Source organism: Mycteria americana, chromosome 6 (genome assembly GCF_035582795.1).
Source record: "Mycteria americana isolate JAX WOST 10 ecotype Jacksonville Zoo and Gardens chromosome 6, USCA_MyAme_1.0, whole genome shotgun sequence".
NCBI classification, from domain to species: Eukaryota; Metazoa; Chordata; class Aves; order Ciconiiformes; family Ciconiidae; genus Mycteria; species Mycteria americana.
The window spans coordinates 38,796,158-38,817,364 of NC_134370.1; the positions used below are offsets into that span (position 1 = coordinate 38,796,158).

Consider the following 21,207-nt stretch of genomic DNA (forward strand, 5'->3'; position numbering starts at 1 on the left):
GTGATGCTGGGTGGCAGTGCCTTTGCCTAGACCCACAGCCACCGTGTCGGGTAGTCACTACAGAGCGGACAAACACAGCAACACTGAGCAACAGGCAAAGCCATCTGTCCTTCATTTTCATGACCAGCACCAGGAATATAAAACATCCAATTTCTTCTGCTTTACTCTTTCACAGATTATCCTGGAGACAGAAGCAAGAATCAGGTCTGGAGGAAGAGAAACCAGGTGAAAACAGGCACTGAAACTCACTGTGCATCCCGGCCTCCTCTCCTGCACTTACAAACCGGGAGGAGTGTTCTCTCCAGGCAGAGAAGTTGTGGCAGTGACTGGCAAAGCCATGTGTCAGAAAGCAGGATTTGTTTCAAAGTTACACATCAAAGTCTGAGCGAGGTATTAAATTTCCTACATAATTGATGGAGTTAAATAAATACCATCAGAGGGAGATTAATGTCACAGTAAGGCAGTGCCCAAGATCAGCAGCACGTAGCATCCTCCAAAGACACCTCTCTCTTTCCACTGCCTTTAGAAGGATCTAGGATGGTTGGTTTAGTCTGGAGACCTGATTTAGGAACCCAGAGATAAAAGCCATCCCTGGTGACTTTCCAGCTACATGACTACTCTCCCTGCCCATTGCCATCTTGTTGTGAGGATGAGATTATAACAAAGGAGATCAAGAAATGACAGCAACAAGACACCTCCCATGCAGATTTTGAGTGGGAACTCAGCAGTTCATCCCCAGTAGCACAGGCAGTGGATGAACTCCCTTCCTCAGGACCGCTGGGAAAACTCTGCTGAGTGACTATCGCATGGTTTTGCCTCCCAAACTTCCCAGCGGGTAGAAATTGGCAGTCCAGAGCTGCCTATGGGAAAGCAGGTTGCAGCTTGTCGGCTTCCCACACCCCGGTCCTGGAAGGACTCAGCAGCCAAGTCTAAGTAAGCAAACCTGCCAAAGTTCAGTTCTAGTTTGAAGTCTCCTTATCAACAGGGTCTTTTTCACAAGCTATCTCTGTTTGCCTTTCCTCTCCAGGTAGTGTGTTTAGCTGCAACCAGCAAACACTCTGGGGCCTTATTTTTGGGACTCAGACCCTCAACAGCCACTTTGCTCTTTTAAATATTTCTTTTTTTCCCCACCCTGGCTAAAGGGCTAAAGCTTTCTGTGTTCAGCAGGACTTTCATTCATCCCCAGTGTGCTTTGCTTTCTCAGTGCACACTGGTAGAGTAGAAGTCCCCCAGGTCCATACATCCCAGGAGGAGAAGCTGATGCAGGCAGACCCTCCCAACTAATGGTGTCACACCCTGTGACTCAAGGATAGCCCTAATGATCATCACTCAAAAGGAAACTGTTGAACAAAAAGCTGACAAAACAGCAAGAAAGACAATAATAAAGAAAAGAAAAGGCTTCAATCCAAATATGGGATATTTGTCCATAAAGACCATCGAAGGACCAAGTGGAGACACCATATATGGGAAACCTATAGCTAGACTTTCCCTAGGTGGCTCACAGCTGGATCTGCCCTGCTTTTTGAGTCGCAGTACTGGCCCAAAAGCCCAGTGGTGATGCAGAGCTGGAAGATGCCATAACACCAAACCTGTTAGGTTTTGGTCCCACTGCAATATGCAGATCGCTTCCATAATGACATTACTGCCTCTCAGGTCCCTGTACAAGAAGGGTGCGATGTGCCCTGCTCTCTCCCGCTTGCCCACTCTTTTGGGGAAAAAGACTTCACAGGACCCTAAGCCGCTCCATCACCACCTCGGAGGGACTTTGACCCTTTGCAGTCTGTAGTGTCTTTAGGAAGCAATTAAACTCAGCAATCAGAAAGCTCATGCATGGAAAAAAAAAATGCACAGCTGGTGGGCCGAGGGGTTAGCAGGCTGTGTGGAGCACAACCAGCAAAGCACCCATCTCCTAAACCCTTTCTCACGCTGTTTTGGCAGGGGGTAAAGGTGTTCACGGTCCGACCCATCGGCGGGCTCTCCCCGTCCCCCTCCAGCCTGGCCCTTTAAGTAACTTGAGCCTCCGGGCTGCAAATCCCAGTCTCTAACTAAAAGGATGGAAAAGCAGTTTTCCCCCTTCCGGATCTTTTCTTTTAAAAGCAACAATGTCTTCCCCTTTCCCTTCTGGTGGGAAGAAATGGTTCACCAAGGGACGGAGCAGCTTTCTGGGCATCCCCCTCCCACGTCAGGGCAAACTGGCAGTTTCTCCACCCCGCAATGCTTCTGGCAGCTCTTTTTTGCAGCTTTCGTCCCCTCCCGCTGGTCTTTGGCAAACCCCAGCTGATTTCCAAACCCTCCGTGGCTGCTGGCGGTTGGTGCAAAGGTTTAATTATTTGCTTTTCCTTGGGTGTGTAAGGCGGGGATAGGGAGAAGGTCGGGCCCCATCGCCTGACGCTGCAAATCTTGCCCACTTTTGTTGTATAGTCCCTCTCCCACCCCCCTTCCTTCCCGTCTCCCGCCCAGCTCCCAGAGCCCACCATGAATCCGCAGGCCGTTTCGGGATACATTTGCCTGCTTTGCTTGTCCTTCGTGAGCACAGCAAAAGGTAAGAGACTTTGGGCTGATAGGGTCCAGGGACACAACGGGGCCCCAATGCCCCGAGAGGCGGGATGCTCGTCCCGGTGCACAGAGCCTCCCGGGGCTCGCCATAATGCAGGCCGGGGAGGGAGGAGTTGTTGCCACAACTGCAAATGGTCTGAGCATCTCCCGAGGCAGGGAAATTCTGGGGGACTGTGAAAGTCTTCCCCAGGGGGCGAGGAAAACCAGAGAGCTGGGGCTTTTCAAACTGCACACAGTGCAGAAATATAGGAACTCCCCAGTCTGACTCATGGAGGAAAGCCCCAGGGAGGGAGCTGGATTTCCTTCGATTCATTTATCATTATAACAAGAGTAGCAAAACTATAAGAAGCCCAGCAAGTGCATCAGATTTGCAGAAGAATTTCAAATTACTTTAGAAAATAGATTAGACTGGTTATGTCATGGCAAAAGCAACCCTTCCCCCTACAATCATCTTTGTATATGAACAAGAGAAGTGAGTCCAAATAATTCTAGATAAATCAGATTAAAGCAGGGAGTTTGATCTAAAGTTGCCCCATCAACTTCATTTTGCCCCAACACAAAGTCAGTGATTTAATTAAGAATTGGCAGTTCCGACGGGAAGCACATGATAGGAACAATATGGCCTCTCTTCTCCCTTAAATAAAAACGGTAACGTTGCCCCAGTTAACGCACAATGCTGAAAAGACACTTCAAGACATCCCTCCTGTCTGTGGGCATGCTCAGGAAACTTTCCTTTAGGATTAAAGTGTGTTTCTCTGGCACTTTCAAAGAGTCCTGAAGTCCCCAAGGAGGGCCCCCACTCTGGCCATCATTTCTAAGGCAAGACTGGAAACACAAGCAGGAATTGGCTGTCACCCTGAGAACACCCAAATATCCAAACCGCAGGCACAAATAATTTCCCAAGAAAACCTTCCCATGTTCTCCCCCAAACACGTCAGCTATACCTAGTGCTTGGCATAAAAATGACACTTCCAGAAGGCAAAGTGATGCAGGTTGCAAGGATCCCTGCAAGTCCAGGTCCTCCCTAGGATGGAGGATGCTGGCTGCAGCGAGCAGAGGGACTGAGGTCTGCAACCGCGTACCTCCAACATTTGCATCTTTCCTTAGGGGATTTGCAGCCGCTTTCTTTCGAGCCTGGGACCCTGTATCAGTACCGCTATACCCTGGACGTCCAGCTGGACCACGCATCCACGCCGTCCCCACAGGGACCCTGGCTGCGGGCTGAGGCGTTGGTCCAGCTGCACCGGCTCTGGAGGGACCGAGGCGGGGAAGAGCTGCTCCAGGTGCAGGTGCGTGAGGTGGTAAAGCCATTGCACCCAGGTACTCCTCCTGGGAGCAGTGCTGCTGTCTTTCTTTAGCTCCTTCCCTGTCTAGCCCAAGCCATCTGACAAATGACCTCTCTGACCAAGAGGCCATCGCCTGCAGGTAAAATGCGTAGCAACTTTAGAGCAGACATGCTTGGCACTGCTTTCTGCCATCTTCTGCTGTCATAGATCAGCGACCTGAAAGCCCAACATGAGCCAGAAGAGGAGAGGAGCCAGGACGGCACTGGAGATCCCCCTGCAGAGATTGCACTGAGCCAGGAAGCCCGGGCAGAGCTCCAGCAGCCGGTGTTCATCTCTTGGAGCAGTGGGAAGGTCAGCTGGACACCTCCTGGGCTTGCTCATGCCCTCCACAGAGCATTCCTGCCCACATCCCAAATTTTCCTGGCTAAAAAGCCCGTACGAACTCCTGCTCCACCTCTGATTTCATATCAGAGCACGAGGAGCCTGACAGGGTGGCAAATGCAGGCCTCCCGCAGGGTCCAGTGTGACCCTAGATGCAGCCCCATCCTCCAAAGGGGCTGCAGGCTCGGCCGGAGCTGCAGCATCCTGTGTGGAAAGGGCCTCAGTCCTAACTGTGGGATGTGAGCTTCTTTCTGACCTTCTCCTCTAAGGCTTAGGAAAACCATCGGGGGGGGGGAAGGGAAAATTTGTGGGCATGCATCCACAAAGCCTGTGCTATTGAGGGATACAGTGAAAAATCTTGTGAAAAATCTTCGGGTATCTACAGGGTGTTGCTTAGGTTGCGGGGGAGATGCCTTTCAGCAGGGAAGGCAGCAAAGCGCCCGCAGGGCCCCCAGAGCCGTCCCCACAAGCAGACACTGCCTCTTGCCCTCCCAGGTCAAAGCCTTCTACGGGGACGAAGCAGAAAGCATCCTGATCTCAAACCTGAAGCGAGGCGTTGTCAGTCTGCTCCAGCTCCAGCCCCATGCCAGCACCACAGTGGAGGTAGGTGCAGAGCCAGGGCCAGATCCTGCCCGAAAGCCGACCATGCCACAGCAGGAGAGCTGGCCCCGAAGCACAGCCAGCCAAGGTGCTTCAGCAGAGCCAAAATTCAGGATAAACATCATAGGCTTTGCTGATCCAGCTGCCCCTGGGCTGTGAGTGAGGACAGCTATTGGAAAGACAGAAGATTTAAAATAAAATAATTTGTAGATTATTTTCAGAAGTGGGCACACTTACAAAATCGTCATCTTTCCCTGGACAGTAGGAAAAGTGGAGAAAAAACTCTACAAGAATTTCTGCCAAGCAGGATTTGCTTTGCTCAGCCCAGCCAGCAGCTGGCAAATGGCAGGGAAATCCCTCCCTCCAGAGCTCAACTGATGCTGTAGTGACATGCAAGCAACATGAAATAATCTCAAAACCCAAAATGCAGGCACAAAGGTGCTGCTGCTGGTGTTAGCCTAAATTTGCAAAAGCAAATTTCCTGCCCAGATGGACTTGGAGCTATCCAACGCCCCCAAATACAGCCCAGTTTCTAGCTTTTCAATGATTTTTCTCTTTAGTAGTTTGTCTTTTGTGTCTGTCCTCTACACAGATCATTTTATTCAGGCTTAATCAAAGCCGATCACCCTTAACCATGGTCACTTACATTTGTGTTTCAGGAGGACGTCTCTGGGAGCTGCCAAATCACATATGCCATGTCCAACCATTCCATCGTGAAGACAAAAGATCTCCTCAGCTGCACAAAGCCGAAGTCTGGATTCGCCTCCATAAACAAAGCAAGTCCATTGCTCTCGCGCTGGTGGGCTCAACTTACATCAAGTACATCAGGGTAGTCCCCAAAATCTTCCTACAGGTGGGCTGTGAGTCCTACTCCCAGCTGGCTTCAGCCTTCTGCACCAGCCTGGGATGGGGCTCCGGCTCTTAGACCCATGCCCAAAGTGGGATGCACCAGCATACCTCAGGAGGAGCATATCGTTTTGAGGTGGGTAGGAGCAGAAAAGATGTCCTGGGTCATCCCATCCCCATCCTTGTTATCACTTCTGACCTGTCAGCTAATCCTGCTTGGGAAAGTGGAGATACAGAAGTGTTTTCTAGACCTCAGACTCATCAGATTGGGGATTAGGTTGACAGGGGACAGGACCAAAGACTGCTGCTTGTTTCATTTAAAGCAGTAGCCCGTGTTCAGCCCTGACATAAATAGATGAAACTCTGTGGGTCCCAATGCAGTTATACCTGCCACGATTAAAATTGTTTTTTTAAAATATATAAGTTCTACTTAATTCAATATAAAAACGGACATCACTGCACAGAGAGCCCCTGGGCTTCAGCAGCGGTGTCGACACCTGGCAGTCAAACTCTGAATGTTCTCATAATAAAAGCTTTCTGGGGTATGAATCATGGCAAACTTAACCAAGAAAGTAACCAACCCTGCATAGCACATTTTTGGCAATAAGGTTTTCCCACAAGCCTGCCACCTAGACTTAGGCAGCTCTCTGGACTTGCCTGTATCCATAGCTGTGACAGCAAAATAGCGATGCTGCCCAGCTCTGTAAAAGGCAAAGCCTATGGATAAAAAAAACCCTCTCTATTAAAATAGCGATATTATTATTGCTAATGCCATTTGCTGTCAAAAACCACCGCTCGCACATGGTTCAGCTCTTCCCCTTCCCCAAGACCTGCCATGTGCAAGCCCAGCTACTCCGATAACATCTCCCGGCATGAGCAGTGCTCCCCTTGCTGGGGCAGGGAGAAGAGGCAGAGGTGAAGTCCAGCAAGTGCGTCATTTCTTTTGGAAGGAAAAAAGCCAGAGAGCTTCCCCAAGGTCACCATGCAGCACAGCAAGGAAGCCGAGCATTTTTTGGCATGAGCTCGGTGGAAATTGCTGTTGCTTAGCTTTCTCTTTCGCTTGGATAACGTCCTTGCTGATGCTCGTCAGGATGAGGCAGGTTTTGGCATTGAGGGCCGTGCCTCTTCCCCCGCCATGCAGCTGCGTTGGGGCAGCTACGGAGCTAGCGCTGTCAAATGGACCTGAAGGAAGGGCAATGCTTTGGGAGGCATTTATTTCCAGTTTGCAGTCTCCAGGCATCACCCACACCAGGCAGGAGCATCCCTTGCTCCCTCTGCTGCCCTTTTCTGCTGTGGCTGAGCCAGGGTGACCTCACCTTGTAATGAAAGAGAGAGCCCGCATGGTGTCACCAGTCTGTCTCCCCACGTCAGCCATGGGCGAGAGCATCCCCTCGCCGTGGTCCTCACCTGGTGCTGCCTTCTCCCACATGTGGGAAAAGGTTGGGCTCTTCTGGATTCTCCTTTCCTACATTTCGGAAGAGTAGCGGGTGACTTCGTGGACTGGAAAGCTCTTTTGCTGCTTTAGAGAGGAGAGAAATCTCCTGGGGAGAGGGGATGAGAGAAAAGGTTGTGTTTTTTTTCTCCTTGCTTTTCCTTTTTCAAGATTTTTGGAGTCGAGTGGCAGCCCACCAGCAAAAGCCAGTACATAGTGAAAGGCAACCTCCTCCAGTCGGTGCTGGCAGAGGAAAGCCACCTGGTGTCTCCAGCCCTGCGGTCCACCACCAGCATCAAAATCAGTTCAAGGTGAGCGATGTCCCTATACCGCTGCCCGAACTGGGCAGCCTGGCATGGGATGAAGGTGCATCTGTCAGAGTTAAAGTGTTCACTGCTCTCCTGCCAGCTTGGCTGGCACAGCCTGGTGCAGGCAGCAAGGAGGAGAGGGTGCAGCAGCTGCGCATGGCATGGAGGGAACACCAGACACCTTTTGACAGCTTCCCCCCACGTCTCCTCCTTCTCCAAACCTGCATGAACCCAACCAGCCTCTGAGCCACAGAGGGTGTAAATGACAAAGCACTTCCTGATGGCTTCTTCTCCCTCCACAGGCAGCAGCTCCAGTTAGCGTCTCCTCCGATGCCCGGCCCAGCAGAGGTGGCTGGACAAAGCCTCAAGGATGCACTGGCTGGCACAGAGGGACGGCACCAGCCCCTGGGCATGGCCAGCCTGCCCTTCAGGAGGGTCTGCACCCGCTGCCCATCGGTCAGTGATGCTATCCACCCCCAAAAGTTGCTATGTGCTCTCCCCCAAGCCGGGCACCTGGGCGGGCAGGAGAAGGCTGTAGGATTTGGGGTTAAAGCACAGTGGTGCATTTGGATGGGTTGGTTACCGCTGTTGAGGCAGGATGCAGCACCAGGAGCGCTGTAGAGCAGCAGCTTGACTTGTTACCTCTCCTAAATAGTGTCTAATGTTGCTACCTGTGGTGGAAGGACCCCTCTGTCCCCCCAGACGTAGCTGCATTTCTGTGATGGGAGAAGTAACCTGGTGCATGGCTGGCACATCATTTCCACCACAGGTCAGGCTAGCAAGGACAAAGGAGGGGTTATTTCTGCCTCCTCAAGTCCTCCAGGCTTTTCACCTAGGAAATCTGGAATTGCAATGACTTTCAGGCACCGGTGATGCTCACAGTTTCTCCTGCTCTTTTCCTGGCACATACCACAAATTGAGGCATTTGGGCTTCAGCATAAGTCCTCAGTGGTGGGGGTGGGAGAGTGTAGTAGGTGCCTGCAGGTAATTGCACAACCCCATGGGCCTCTCCCACTCCTAAATATTTCCCAAGTATAAACATTATCCCATGATTCAGGATGAGGGGTGAAAGAGGCTAAATTCCACCTAACAAACCTCATCTTTGCAGCTGAGAGCCTACCTGAAGGCTTTTGACAGCCAGAGAGTCAAAATGGACACCTCGAAGGCAGCGACCACATGGCAGTTCCAGAGGTTCATCCAGATGCTGCGCAGCGCCAAGAAGAGAGATGTTCTGCAGCTGCTGAGAAGAGCGCCCGAGGAGATGCTGTGAGACTCCCAGGAGCTATCTTGCCAAAATTGGCTTTCTGTGCATGTAGAGTACTGGCACGTAGGGTCATTCCTGGCCCTGGCAACTAGGGTCATTTGATGCTGGTCCATACACCATACCTGGTCGAGGCAGCTGTCCTGACTAGTGCAAACATACTCTGTTTTTTTCTTAATGCCTGTTGCGTACAACCACTGCATGGCTTGCTTTTTTTTTTTTTTGCTGGCTTTGGAGCGGAGCGAATGCTCCAGCAAGGCTTTCTGCAAATGTCGTTGAAGGTCTGTTATTTACAGACCATCCACCCATGGCCCTAGCATCCATCCCTGTCAGTGTGGGTGCTGGGGCCGGGCTCTGCTCTGCAGTGAACTACCTAGACATGGGTGAGTTCAGAGCAAGAGCCAACTTCCTAGGCTTTTTTAACCCATGAACTGAAGTTCCTGTGGATTTTAAAGCAAGAGGAAAGCATAGAGAATAGAAAGGGGGATGAGGAGTTGTACAGGGCACCTTGTTTCTTCTCCAGCTCTATCGGTGGGTCATGCCACTGGTGATCTCCCTCTTCTCGCTCCAGCCCCTTCCTCGTGGAGGCAGCAGTGGCCGCACAGTCGGTGGCATCCTTGGCAGCTCTCTCGGACTTTCTGGATTTCAGCAAGGAGCCCAAGTCCCTGCTGGAGAAGTTTCTCTGTGCAGCAGCTTTCTCTCCCCGGCCTTCTGGAGAGCTTCTCCGCCTGGTGTTAGTAAGTGTGGACTTTTCTCTCCCTCCCTGAGGGTCCTGAGTCTGGGATGGATCCTCACCACATTTCAGGCAGGAGGGAACAGCAAGCATGTTTTCCTGAAAAAGGAAAATATGTTTCTGTAGAAATATATCTTCCTGCTTATGGGATTATTTTATGTGCTTTTAATGGGATAGTGGCGATGGGAGTAGTTGCTCCTTGGAGGAAAAGCATTCAGCACAAAGTGCTTTATATCAGCGCATTACAGATAATAAAAGCTTAATTAAAAGCCACTGTGAAAAATCAGCATTTTATCCAATTAAACCATGCATTGCCTCATTCAAGGCAGGTAAGAACTAGTTTTTCCTTACTTTTTTGGTAAACACTTTGAGATAAGAGGTAAAGCATACTCCTCCTCTCTCTTTATCCCTATTTTTCTTTCCTGCTTCCTAAAACCCCTTTCCCGGTGCCCAGGACAAGCTGGATGGGAAGCAGCTGGCCCCCGAGGTCCAGGAGACGGGGATAGTTGCCATGGGTTCGCTGGTCGGCAAGCTGTGCCAGCAGAAGCTGTGTGGGCTGCAGGTGGGTCCTCTGCAGACCCCCATGCTTTGCTTTTTCAGACACACCCCTTCCCTCCAGGGGTGCCCAGAACGTCTCCTGTCCCTTACCTTCTTTTCTGTCCTCCTGCAAACACCAAGCAGGAGGTGGAGCGTGGGATGGAAACCATCCTCAGGGGGCTAAGAGGTGCCGAGGAGGAGTCGGAGGTGGTCATTTACCTGCTAGCGCTGGGGAATGCAGTGCTCCCCGAAACCATTCCCACCCTCCTGGACCACGCTGAGGAGGGTCCCACCGCCGTCACCACCGTGGCCATCTCTGCCCTGCGGCGATTCCCCACTCAGCACATCTCCAGCAAGGTATGAAACAAAACTGCCAAGGCTTGGTGCTCCTCTTCCCATTCAAAGCCAAGCCATCAGGGTGCAAACGGAGCCACCATTTGCACATCACCACCACCCTAACAGTACCATTTTAATTGCTCTCTCACATCAGGTGAAACGAGCAATGAGGAGGATTTTCCATGAGAAGAGGAAGAGCTATGAGAAAACATGTCGCCTGGCTGCTGCAGAAATCCTCCTAGAAAACGAGCCCTCGCCCATGGATGTGATCAACATCCTGCTGGCTGCCAATGAGCTGGAGACAGAGACAGCGACATTTCTGCTGCTGAAGGTCCAGAACAGCCTGCATGCCGACCACCACCCAGCAAGGTGGGTCTGGAGGGGAAGGTTGCATTTTTCCCCCTAGCTCTACATTGCTGGTTTTAGTTCCTCCACACTCCAGATGTGGCTTTTGACCCAACATGCCTTTAAAGCTGGATAAGCGCACATGCTAGCACCACTGCTTGGAGCTGCCTAGAAATTCCCAGCGGCAGGAGGAAGAAAACAGCAGGGCTGCTAATGCAGATGATGCCCAGACAGCCGAAACCTGGCATCCCTCCTCGTTCTGCCCCACGGCAGCAGGACCCAGGCTCGTGGCTTTGGCAGAGTCCTTGGAGGCCAACGCTCTGGCTCACAGGGCAGCGCACAATTTGTAACTGCATTAATCTTCCTATCTGCACAAAACGAACTGAGCACTAACATTTTTCAGAGCTAAGCAAAAGCTGCACAAAAATATCTGACTGGTTTATCCTAATAAAGCAGAGGAGAGGGAAATTCCAGGGTAGCCCACGTCTGCTCATTTCCTTTTTTGCTCACACTTCTCTGGGCAACTGAGAGAAATAGTTTTGAAATTTGTATTTCCTTCTTTGTACAGATTTCTGTAATGACCACTGACACTTTCCCTTCCTTCCTTCCCAGTGCTGACATACTCTTTCCCTCTTGCTTCCAGGAAGATAATGAAAGACATCATGAGAGACCCACGGATAAATAATTACCACTTCTTCTCGAAAGCTGGCATCTCCTCTTCTTTCTCAGGACCCCTGACAGGTGACACCACAGAGGACACTCACCCCATGGTCCCTTCAGATGGCTAAAGGAGGGGCTGGTGGGAAAAGGCAGCTTTCAGAAGAGGCCTTGGCTTTATAGAAATGCCCTAAAATCTCGGTGTGAGGTTTCTGAGCATGCCCCCCAGCACCAGCTGAGGCTGGCTGCTTGCCATCACCCGAGATGTATATGCCTCTCCGACACCCCTGCAACCACCTGGCTTTCTACAGCAGGAGGGCTGGGCTGTGCCACATACTTTTCCCAAATCCTGCTAATTTGAAAGAAGAACTTCAGCTGGATATGAAACCAATGGTAGATTGTAGGTGGGAGTTTCTGTGCTTTTCCTGATAAGTCAAGAAGCTCCATTCCTCAGTTCCTTAGGTATTTTTAATAAGCTCTTCAAAGACGAGAATCCTTATACTGAGATAAAAATCATCAAACTTCAGAGAGACTGCAACAATCAATGCTTGCTAAATATCTGCTTAAATCTTTGCCCCTCAGCTCTCATTTTCATCCCTCTTCAAATTAGCTCAGTCTAGCCTTGTAGGGGGTAGGTGGAAGCAAAATAGCCAACACCTGGAAGAAAAACATTGCAATGCTAAATCCTTTGATTATTGCAAGAATGGAAGGCGATGGTGCAGAGAAGCTTTCCCCTCTGAATCATTTAGCTTTATCAGATATTTAATGGCTAAAACATACAAGATCTGTGCAGGTCAGCTGCACTGACCATAGATGGGACAGCTCTACAGGACTAGCCATACAATCTATTGAGGAGGCTTACAAATTACCAAGGAGCTCTCGGGATCCTGCTTTTAGACATACCCAGTGACCTCCCAATTCCCACAATCAATCTGGACAAGCTCTTTTAAGAAACTGCCCCGTCCTGCTGAGCACTGACTTGGTGGCACTGGGTGCAGAGGACATGCTTGCTGGGATCCCAGCCTCGCACATCCTACCTATGGGCTCTTTATTTTCTTGTCAGCCTTCATGCCCTGCTGCTGCTCTCAGAGCAGTTATGGCTCACCACCGTTCAGTGGCTCATTTGCAAAAAGAGGTGTGCCAGACATTGCCCAGGGATGCTTACAGGCATCTCTCTGCCTTTCAGTCACCCAGGACCTGCTTTCCACCTTCGGGCTGGACCTGCTGTTTTTGGAGGGTGGATTCCTGAGAAAGAGCGTCTCTGACTTCTCACTGCTCAGCCATGGCCGGCGGCTTCACGCAGCTCAGGTGTGCTGCCGGGAGAGCGGCTGGGGGGACGTACACAGAGGGGGGTGGCAGCACTAACCCAGTGGTGACACTGCCCCACCTGTGTCCCCTCTTAACCTCCTTACGGTGCTTGACCTCACCTCTGCACTCAGTGTGCCCTGTATCAGAAATGCATAAATGCATAGCCCCCGTCACTGATGTGAAGCCAGACAGACCTGCTCTGGAGAAGGGAGTCCGCTACCCTCCCCCAAAAAAAGCAGGGGATGTGACACCACTGCTGCATGGTGCTCAGGGATAGCATGGATGCCCCATCCAGCCCACTCCATCACTATTCCTCCTGCTTCAAAGAGTGTCTGTCCAAGAGTTGGACAAGTATAGCAACTCGAATAGTGTTGCAGGGCACGAAACAGACTCTCCAGCTTTGCTCTGCACAGGTTGCACGTCTCTGCTTCTGTGTTTTAGGTCACTATTGAAGCACAAGGGATGGAGTCGATGCTGGGAGAAAATGTCTTGGAAGGTCAAGAGGAGCCAGAGCTCATGGCCAGGATGTCTGCCATCTTCTTCGATGTTCAGCTGCGGCCAATAGTCTTCTTCCAGGGATATACAGACTTAATGGCCAAGGTCCTGTTAAGCAGCGGAGAACCCACAAGCGTGGTCAAAGGGAACCTCCTGCTGATGGACCATCACCAGGTACTGGATGCAGGGGGGGTGGGGGCACGGTAACCTGCCTCAACACCAAATCCTAGTGAATCCCATAGCATGAGCCAGTGGATTTGAGGTATGTTACTCACTGTGTATGCACATGTAAGAGCAAGGTGGCACTGCCAGAGGTCTCTTGGGGTTGGTAAAACAGCAGGATGGCTCGGCTCTGCCATGGGACACATGTGGCTTGAGTTCCTCCCACAAAAGCCCAGCTGCAGGGTTGGGATAGTCCCAGCAGCCATGCATCACTGCCAACATCAGCTGCTTGGCCAAGAGAGGTGCCCGATCACAGAAAGTTCTGCCTTCTCCATCTCCCAGGTCATTCCTCTACAGTCTGGCCTCCAAGTGGCCATCAAACTCCAGGGCGGGCTGGGGCTTGACATTTCAGCTGACATGGACGTGAGCATTTGGGAGCAGGAACTGAAAACCAGCATCAACACAAGGTCAGCGGGTGAGGAACTGCTTGGCTCTGGGGATGCAGGGTACTCGGCGGGGCTCAGCACCCAGCATGAGGGATGCTCCGCCTTAGGCTGACTTCCCACAGCCCCTTGCTCTTCTCCTGCTGGGTCCGGCCCTGCCTGGTAGACACGTTGGGTAGGGGTCTGACAGGCATCAGTTACACACTCCTTTTCCATGGCCAGACCTAAAATTAAGATGCTTATGGGGTTGTTTGGTGCCAGTGCATGGTGCCCAGCACAGGGCCGTTGCTCGGTGACTGGATCCACGTGCTTCCCTCTCGCAGGGGAAGTCTCGCCATTGATTTCCAGGCAGAACTAGATGCCCCTTTCCTCCAAGCCACCCTGAGAAGCCAGACAGAGGTAGAGACCTCAATCCAGTTTGACACCATCCTGAGGTTTTCCAGCAGCCCAATTCTTATGTGCCTGCAGCTGAGAGAGGAGCAGGTCCCATACAGGTAAGTTCTGGATACAGCCAGATACTGTAGAAACATCATGACGTGCTTGAGATAAAGGAGGACTTCTTGGGGAGAGGAGAGAATTAATGGTTGTACACTTATTGAGCAGGGTGGGTCAAAGCCAGTAGGGAGAGGGCGAAGGACACCACAAGTTCATGGTGATGGGGATGGAAGTCCCATGCCTAGACCATCAGGAGAAGCCCTGATGGTGAATACGCTGGTCTGGGAGGAGGAGAATGAGGTCCACCACCACCACAGCCTCCTGACCATCTTGCTATCACCTTGTCCCACAGAGAAATCTTCACAGTTTCAAAGTCTGCCGGGAGCCAGAGTAGCACTGCTCGAAAAGGCAGGCAGGGCACCGTGCCCGGGCGGGAGTTTGCTTTGCACGGGGCTAACTCCAAGGTCTGCAACCTCCTGCTGACAGCAGAAGAAGAATAGGGGAGTCTGAGCACTTTGAGAGCCTGCCATGCACCCCAATTCTCTGTGAACCTGATGTGAGCTGTCAAGGGCTCTGCCCAACTCCTCCACAACCACCTTTTAATAAGAAAAATGCTGCAATAAGGGCATCAGAAGAGACCACAAGAGGAACTACTGCAGGACAGCCAGAGGCACCCTTTGCTTGGGGCTGGAGGAGCCAAGCCAGCCCTCCCCACCCCAAAGACTGAGATTTCCCCTTCCTGAACTCTCCCCCTTCATGGGGAAGGACTTGCTGGAAACCAAACCGGTCCTTGTGAAAAACAGCCTTGTTTTGCAAATGAATGAGTTTCTCAGAGCCCAAGAAACCCTTCTGCAAGCCTATACCCAAAAATGCTGTATTTTCTCCCCATTTATCAAAGCGGTCAGGAGGGAGCACACCTGCAGCCAGCAGGGAGGAGGTTCCCCACAGAGAGAGTGAATGACCTTCCTTTAATACACAGTTTTACAGCTGCCAAAAGAGCCCAGGAACATGCAAAATCTTATTTCTGGAGGAGGCGTGGGGTTTTTAAATTATTTTTTTAATGCAACCACGGAGACATCCACCCCAGAACAATCCTCAGGGAGAAGGGCAGAGAAGCAAGACAAGATGCTGCATAACCTGTTGCCAATTATGGTGTGTTCTTTCCAGATTAATCGAAGTTGTTTGCATTTATTTGCATGTGAAGGCAACTCAGCTCCCTCGCAGCTTGGTGCCACCCTCTTACTCCTGGGGGGAATTTGCACTCTGTTGCCAGGGATGTGGCTGGTGCCACATCAGGCATCAAGGATGAGGCTCGGGGGGGTGGCGACACGGACGGACGGACAGCTTGTATTTCAGTGGGGGTCAGATTTACACTTGGAGCAAAAACAGGAGCAAGGCAGAGGATGCAACCCACAGAGCTTTCCCAAAAATTGGGGAAAAGAAGGCAAAGTTAAAACAGAGCAGGGGAGAGTGTAGAGAGTTGCAAGAGACCCTTCTAAAGAGCATAGGCCAGCAGTCTCAATCCTCATCTTGAAACAGGGAGAATTGTCTTGAAGATGGAGCTGAAAAATGTGGAGAAAATGCTGGAGATCCACTGGCTACTGGGGGAGGCTGGAAGGAGATGGGGACTTGAGCAGGGACTGGCTGAATGAAAAAGGGAAGAGACATTGGTGTCTCCAAGGCATTAAAGCATCTCACTGCAGCTCTGCATATACCCCTCGTGATGCTGATCCTCAGCAACTGCTTCCTGCTGTAGTGTCTACACTTGAATTTTTCCACATGTTTTTCCCTCTAAGACAGGCAGGGCTGCAAGAATCATCTGAGGTCATAAAAAACACCTTGTAATTAAAAACCACAAGAGCACAAGCATTTTACTGTTTGCAAAGAGTGGATTAAAAAAGGTGTTTTGAGATTATCAGGACTCTCAGCACAGCGCGATGACACTGGAAGTAGAGAAATTACTACTCTAACAGGGGTGACACGCACAGCTGGATCCGAAGTCAGCAATGCTCAGCTGGGGAACCAGATGTTTTCAAACCATGGGCAAAAGCTGCCAAGGTGTTTGGAAAGTTCTCCGTCCTTTGGGTATTTTTTTTTTTAATGAATTATTGGTGGTTCAGTCCATGCTATAAGGCAAATTCAGATGCTGGTTGCCACAGAGGGCAAGAGATCATGTTTGACTGATGTTCTTTCTGGATTTGAGAATCTATCCCAGAGCGCTTGGGCAAACATCACAAAGCTGTTACTTCAGGTAATATCCTTCAGGGTGGACATTATTCAGCCCAAACTGGAAAAGTTGAAAGTGGGGTCACACCTCCATCCTGTCCCCTTCCTCCTCTTTATAGAAGCCAGCACATACTAGCTGTGCCTTTTGCTGGTGCATGCAGATTCAGAACCCATCTATTGAGAGGTGGCTTCTGCCTAGAGCCTCTCGTCTTCCTTTTTGATCCAAAGTTTACATATTAATGGAGAAGCCTCTGGCCTCTCTTATCGCCTGAACAGCAGTTCCCCTTCTCTTTTAATCGAGGCAGCAGATGGAGATAAGATTGCCTCAACCCTACATGCAGGAAGGCAGCGTTCTAGCAACAAAGAGATACAGCAGCTTCCCTTTTCTGCTGATATTTGGGCTCTTTTGGTGACCATTTGTGAAAATTACAATTAGCTTCAAGTCAATATTGTTCTTCTGTTTTGCATTCTCTTCTCAAGTTGGATTGTTATCAGCCACAACCACTGAACACCTCTCCAGCACTGGAGGGAGGCTTACAAGGAAAAAGCAGTATTTCTTCATTCCTTCCTGATAAGAATATGCCTTTGAATTTTTTTTTTTTTTTTATTATTATAAAAGGTGCTTTTTAGGAAAAAGAGAGACACTGACCATTTTTTAAAATTATGAGCCTGACAATGTAGTACCGAGTCTCCTGGTTTGGGAGAAGAAAACTTGTCTGGGTTTCCATCTCAAGACACTAATTACGAGCGCTTTGGTTATGTACAGGAATAAATACCATGTATTTTTTATATTTTCTCTGTTTGACTCAACGTTTCTGGACACACAGCCAGGAAAAGGAGAGAGGCAGAGAGCAGCTCCCATAGCACAGGCATTTCCAGCAAGAACAGTATGGCCAAAGCCACCTTTAAATAAAGTCACACTCCCAAGGGACCCGGCTTTCTAGGTCCATATTTAGGGTACCCCAGCAACACATAGTTAAATGCCCCATCAGATCTGCAAGACAGGGACACAAGGGCTACCTCTGCTCCCAGAAACCCCCAGAGCACCGTTAGGGATGACAGCAGCCCTGCAAGAGGGTTCCCATGGGCCTGAAGACACTGCCTTATCCTCTCCTGCCAACTTCTGCAAAGGTATTGGAGGCCATCCAAGACTTTGCTTAAAATCAGGGCTTCTCCTGCATCAAGGATCTGCTGATTACAGAGCAGTCTCACTCAGAGCAGGCCCCAAGGACACAGAGAGTAATTGCCCTGGGACTTGCCCTCGGGTCTGAACAGGAGGATCCCTGTGTGACCATGGGAGGAAGGAGCCCGTATCTCCCTTGTTGCATTGCTCAGCTTTCTGCAGAGCTGCTGATAGCAGCTCTGAGTCCCACTAGCTCCCCATCTTCACCCTTTCCCCAGGGAGCATCCCATTATTTCCCATTCCTCTTGTCTCACAGGCAGGGTTTGGGCTGACTCAGACTGTTTTACAGGCTGATGAGTTGAGTTGCTATAATCTCTGCTGGCACACGCCACCCCTGTGACCACCTATGGACCTGCACAAGCCTTAATCCCCACCCAAAACCACGCTGCTTTGCCAGGTGTTTGGAGAGGACTATTTGGACCTGAAACCTGTCTCAGTGTTTGCTCCTCAGCCAAAGCCAGAAGCCACCCACCTGCCATTTAGGACCTTTTCCATTGCTCTCTTTCCCCCTTCTCCTTCTCTAAAGGAGATTTAGAGAGGCAGATTTGTCATTTAGCTGAGGTTTGCATTGCACAGGCTAAATCAGAAAATGCCACTCTTAGCCCTTGGGGTGGGGAGAGGATAATATTGCTGATGGGTGAGCTCTTACAGCAGGTAGCAGATCGGTTTTGCCCTAAACAAATAAGTGAGGTTTGCTCACTACCTGCAGACAAGGGGACATCAGTGTTCAGGGGGTGTGGAAACCCCAAAAGATTTTAGTCCAGGTTTTACTTAAATGCTGAGCAACAGCATTACCCTAAATTGGCTGAACTTCTAGTCCTGAAGGATGATACTTGTCCTGCCACAGGGGCCAGGTGCTATAGTTGGTATTGGAGCTGGAAATGTGTTTCCAGCGCCCTTGGAAATGGCGAGGACATTTCAATGGGGATTTTATCAGTTTGCATTGCTGCTGGAAGTATTGATCTCCTGCTGAGACAGTGAACCCTAAAGTTTCCCAGGTCCCTTCTCGAGATTTTTTTTCCAGTTCTGGTTGGATGTTCAAACAACAAAAGACAGTGAAGGGACATGGGCATTTCTGTAAAATCACCCCTTTCTTTGGCAATGGCTCCAAACCCTCCTAGAAGGGACCTTTCAGCTCCAAGCCCCCAACGCTGGCTGCATTGCACCCACAGAGCTGGAGTGCAACACCACATGGGGCACCAAGTCACCTCCTTCAAAGCAGGGAGAAAGGCCTTGGCCACGAAGAAGAGAAACGAATGAGAGCATCCTCCTTCAAAGGTATATTATTCCTACTAGCTAACTTCATCACAGCCTGTTTGACAAGAACAACAAGGGAAGAATTAGCTGCTGAAATTCTGCCTTTGCCTCCCAAAGCGCCGGTTACAGGCTTTGCATTTCACATTTGGCAGTACTGTTTGCTCGGGAGCTGTAGGAGGTTGCCTGAGCCAGCATCCCTCCCAGGAGGTCCTACACTGGTCTGTGCAATTGGAAGTGATGGGTCCCCAAAGGGTCCTTGCATCCAGGAGCAGGAGACAGGGATAACTGGGGAGGCTTGGGGGTGCCAGATCTTATTTCTAGTGGAGGTCCTACATGCCAGCAACCACCCAGCTCCCAGGGATTTTGCAGGGGGTTAGAGGCAGAGCGGCCCAGAGCCAGCACCTGGGAGCAGGGGTTCTACCCTCCTCTCCAAAAGTGGCTTTGCATGTGGAGCTGCAGATCAGCAGTGACCTCCAGTGGCTGCAGCCAAACCTGGTGGAGATGTCAGGTGAAAACCGCTCCGCTGCAGCCAAGCAGGGGCTGGGTGCACGGCACCCTGCACCCAGGTGTGTCCCACAACCAGCACCCAAGGTTGTGGGACCTTTGCATCAGCAGGCAATGGACCAGGGCTGACCCATGGCAGCCCCTCACCGCTCTGAGCTGGGGCCTCACGTGGCAATGCCATCCTCTCCTGGCCTCCAGGCTTGCCATCACAGGCAATTTTTGATATTTTTTTTTCCCCCTGTAAGTCACTATTCCCAGGGCATCTCATACAGCCCTCAGGAGAGCATATGGATACTGCTCACCAAATGGGGCGATAAAACATTATCTGCCTGTCAGTTACAGCTTTCTACAGAGACAAAACTAACATGAGAAAGCGTGCGCAAAAGCGAGGGGAATGCGTATGAGAGGATAGACCATTGGCTCCCAGCTCTCCCTGGGAGCTAGCGGAGGTGCAGGTTTAAAGCTCTGGGGCAGATCTCTTACCAGCCACTGTTCTCTCCTTCCTAGGCAGCTTGCAAAAAAAGTATTATATTTCCTAACTGCTGGGCCCCAGAGACTCCCCAGACCCCATGAAAAATCCAGAAAAAGTGGTTTGCAACTCACCAAAGCAGCAGTGTAAATCCCAGCACTGAACAGAAAGCTCTGGCAATAGCAAATCTCCCACAGAGCTGCAGTTGGGCTACAGTGCACCTCCCAAGCCCCTGCTGCAAAGCTTGCAGCTGCTTTGGGCCACGTACATCACACATGCGTATCTGCAAGACTTTCCTGCAAGCACGGGACATGCACACAGGCGCTTATCTGGGTGCCACTGCATGTGAAGTCACCCTGGAGCAGACTGCAAATAAGCAGTAGAGCATCCAAGAAGCAGCAGCTGGCAGGGGTTGCTGTTATAACCTGCCCAGCAATCAGGAATGGAGGGACAAAGCTGTGAAGCTGCAACAGGACACAGCTGTGCAAGCCACAGTGGCTGTGCCATGAGGTTATCCCTGCAGGAAAAGCTGGGCAGGAAAGTTCAGGGCTGGGGCTGGTGAGTCAGGCGGGGAACGTGGGAACTGGCTGAGCCAAGCCAACAAGTCCCCAGGGCAGGAATAAAACCCTCCGGCACAGCAGGGCCAAAACCCATGGGAAAAAAGCTGAAGTTTTCCTAGGAAATTGTTCCACGAGTTACATCCCAGCCAACAGTGGGAGTATTGAAGGGATGTGATGCTTGCTACAGGAAAAAAGATATTAGCAGCGCAGAAGGTGTTTGGGGAGACAGCCAGAGCCCCCAGCTCCTGTGTGGGACAAGGCTGTGAAGGGTGACACGGGGACAAGCCCCTGCTCTGGCCCATCTCCCTGCACTGGCAAGGGCTGCTGCCTTTCTCAGCAGCTGGGATGCTGGGCAGGCTGCAAGAGTCACCCCATCGGTGAGTGGCTGCTCCTGGGAGCGAGCACTCACCCGAAGGGACCCAGCACCGTGAGTGAGAAAGAGCAAATAACCGTATTTAACTCCATCAGCTTTGAGTGAAAAGTCATTTCCTACCACTGCTTTTCCTACTTACTCAATTACCCTCCGCCACAGTTATTCTGCCATGCCCAAAAGCCATCTCTCTTACTACCTCACTCCTAACACTTATTAAATCAACGTGCGATACTGTATAGATTCACCAGACTGTCCTCGTCACCTCTGTGACAGCCCCAGAGCTGCCAGGGAACAGGGTCTGCAGGCAGCTGCCTTCAGTGCTTGCATGGCAGCTGCGGAAGGACCGTTCCCACCCCAGCAAGAAACCCGCTGACCACAACCACCCCCGACTGCAAGCCTTGAAGTCTCTCCTGTCCCTTTTAAAGCAAAAAAGCCCTCCTGGCCTCCTTGCCCAAATATTTTGGCAGTTGCAGCCTCAGAGGCTGAAGGTAAAGTGAGCCGTAGTGATGCTAAG

General features: G+C 50.9%; 1 protein-coding gene across 1 annotated transcript; it reads left to right on the forward strand.

The window, feature by feature from the left end:
* The first annotated feature begins 1,318 nt into the window (after nucleotides 1-1,318).
* Nucleotides 1,319-15,319, forward strand: LOC142411948 (microsomal triglyceride transfer protein-like). The gene is made up of 18 exons (XM_075506612.1): nucleotides 1,319-1,532; nucleotides 3,664-3,845; nucleotides 4,050-4,193; nucleotides 4,719-4,826; nucleotides 5,483-5,599; nucleotides 7,273-7,412; nucleotides 7,712-7,865; nucleotides 8,518-8,675; nucleotides 9,242-9,407; nucleotides 9,858-9,965; nucleotides 10,085-10,297; nucleotides 10,431-10,645; nucleotides 11,265-11,362; nucleotides 12,465-12,586; nucleotides 13,028-13,255; nucleotides 13,586-13,710; nucleotides 14,010-14,180; nucleotides 14,474-15,319. Exons 1-18 carry the CDS (start codon nucleotides 1,319-1,321, stop codon nucleotides 14,619-14,621), a joined length of 2,811 nt encoding a protein of 936 aa, XP_075362727.1. The 3' UTR covers nucleotides 14,622-15,319.
* Nucleotides 15,320-21,207: the final 5,888 nt, after the last annotated feature.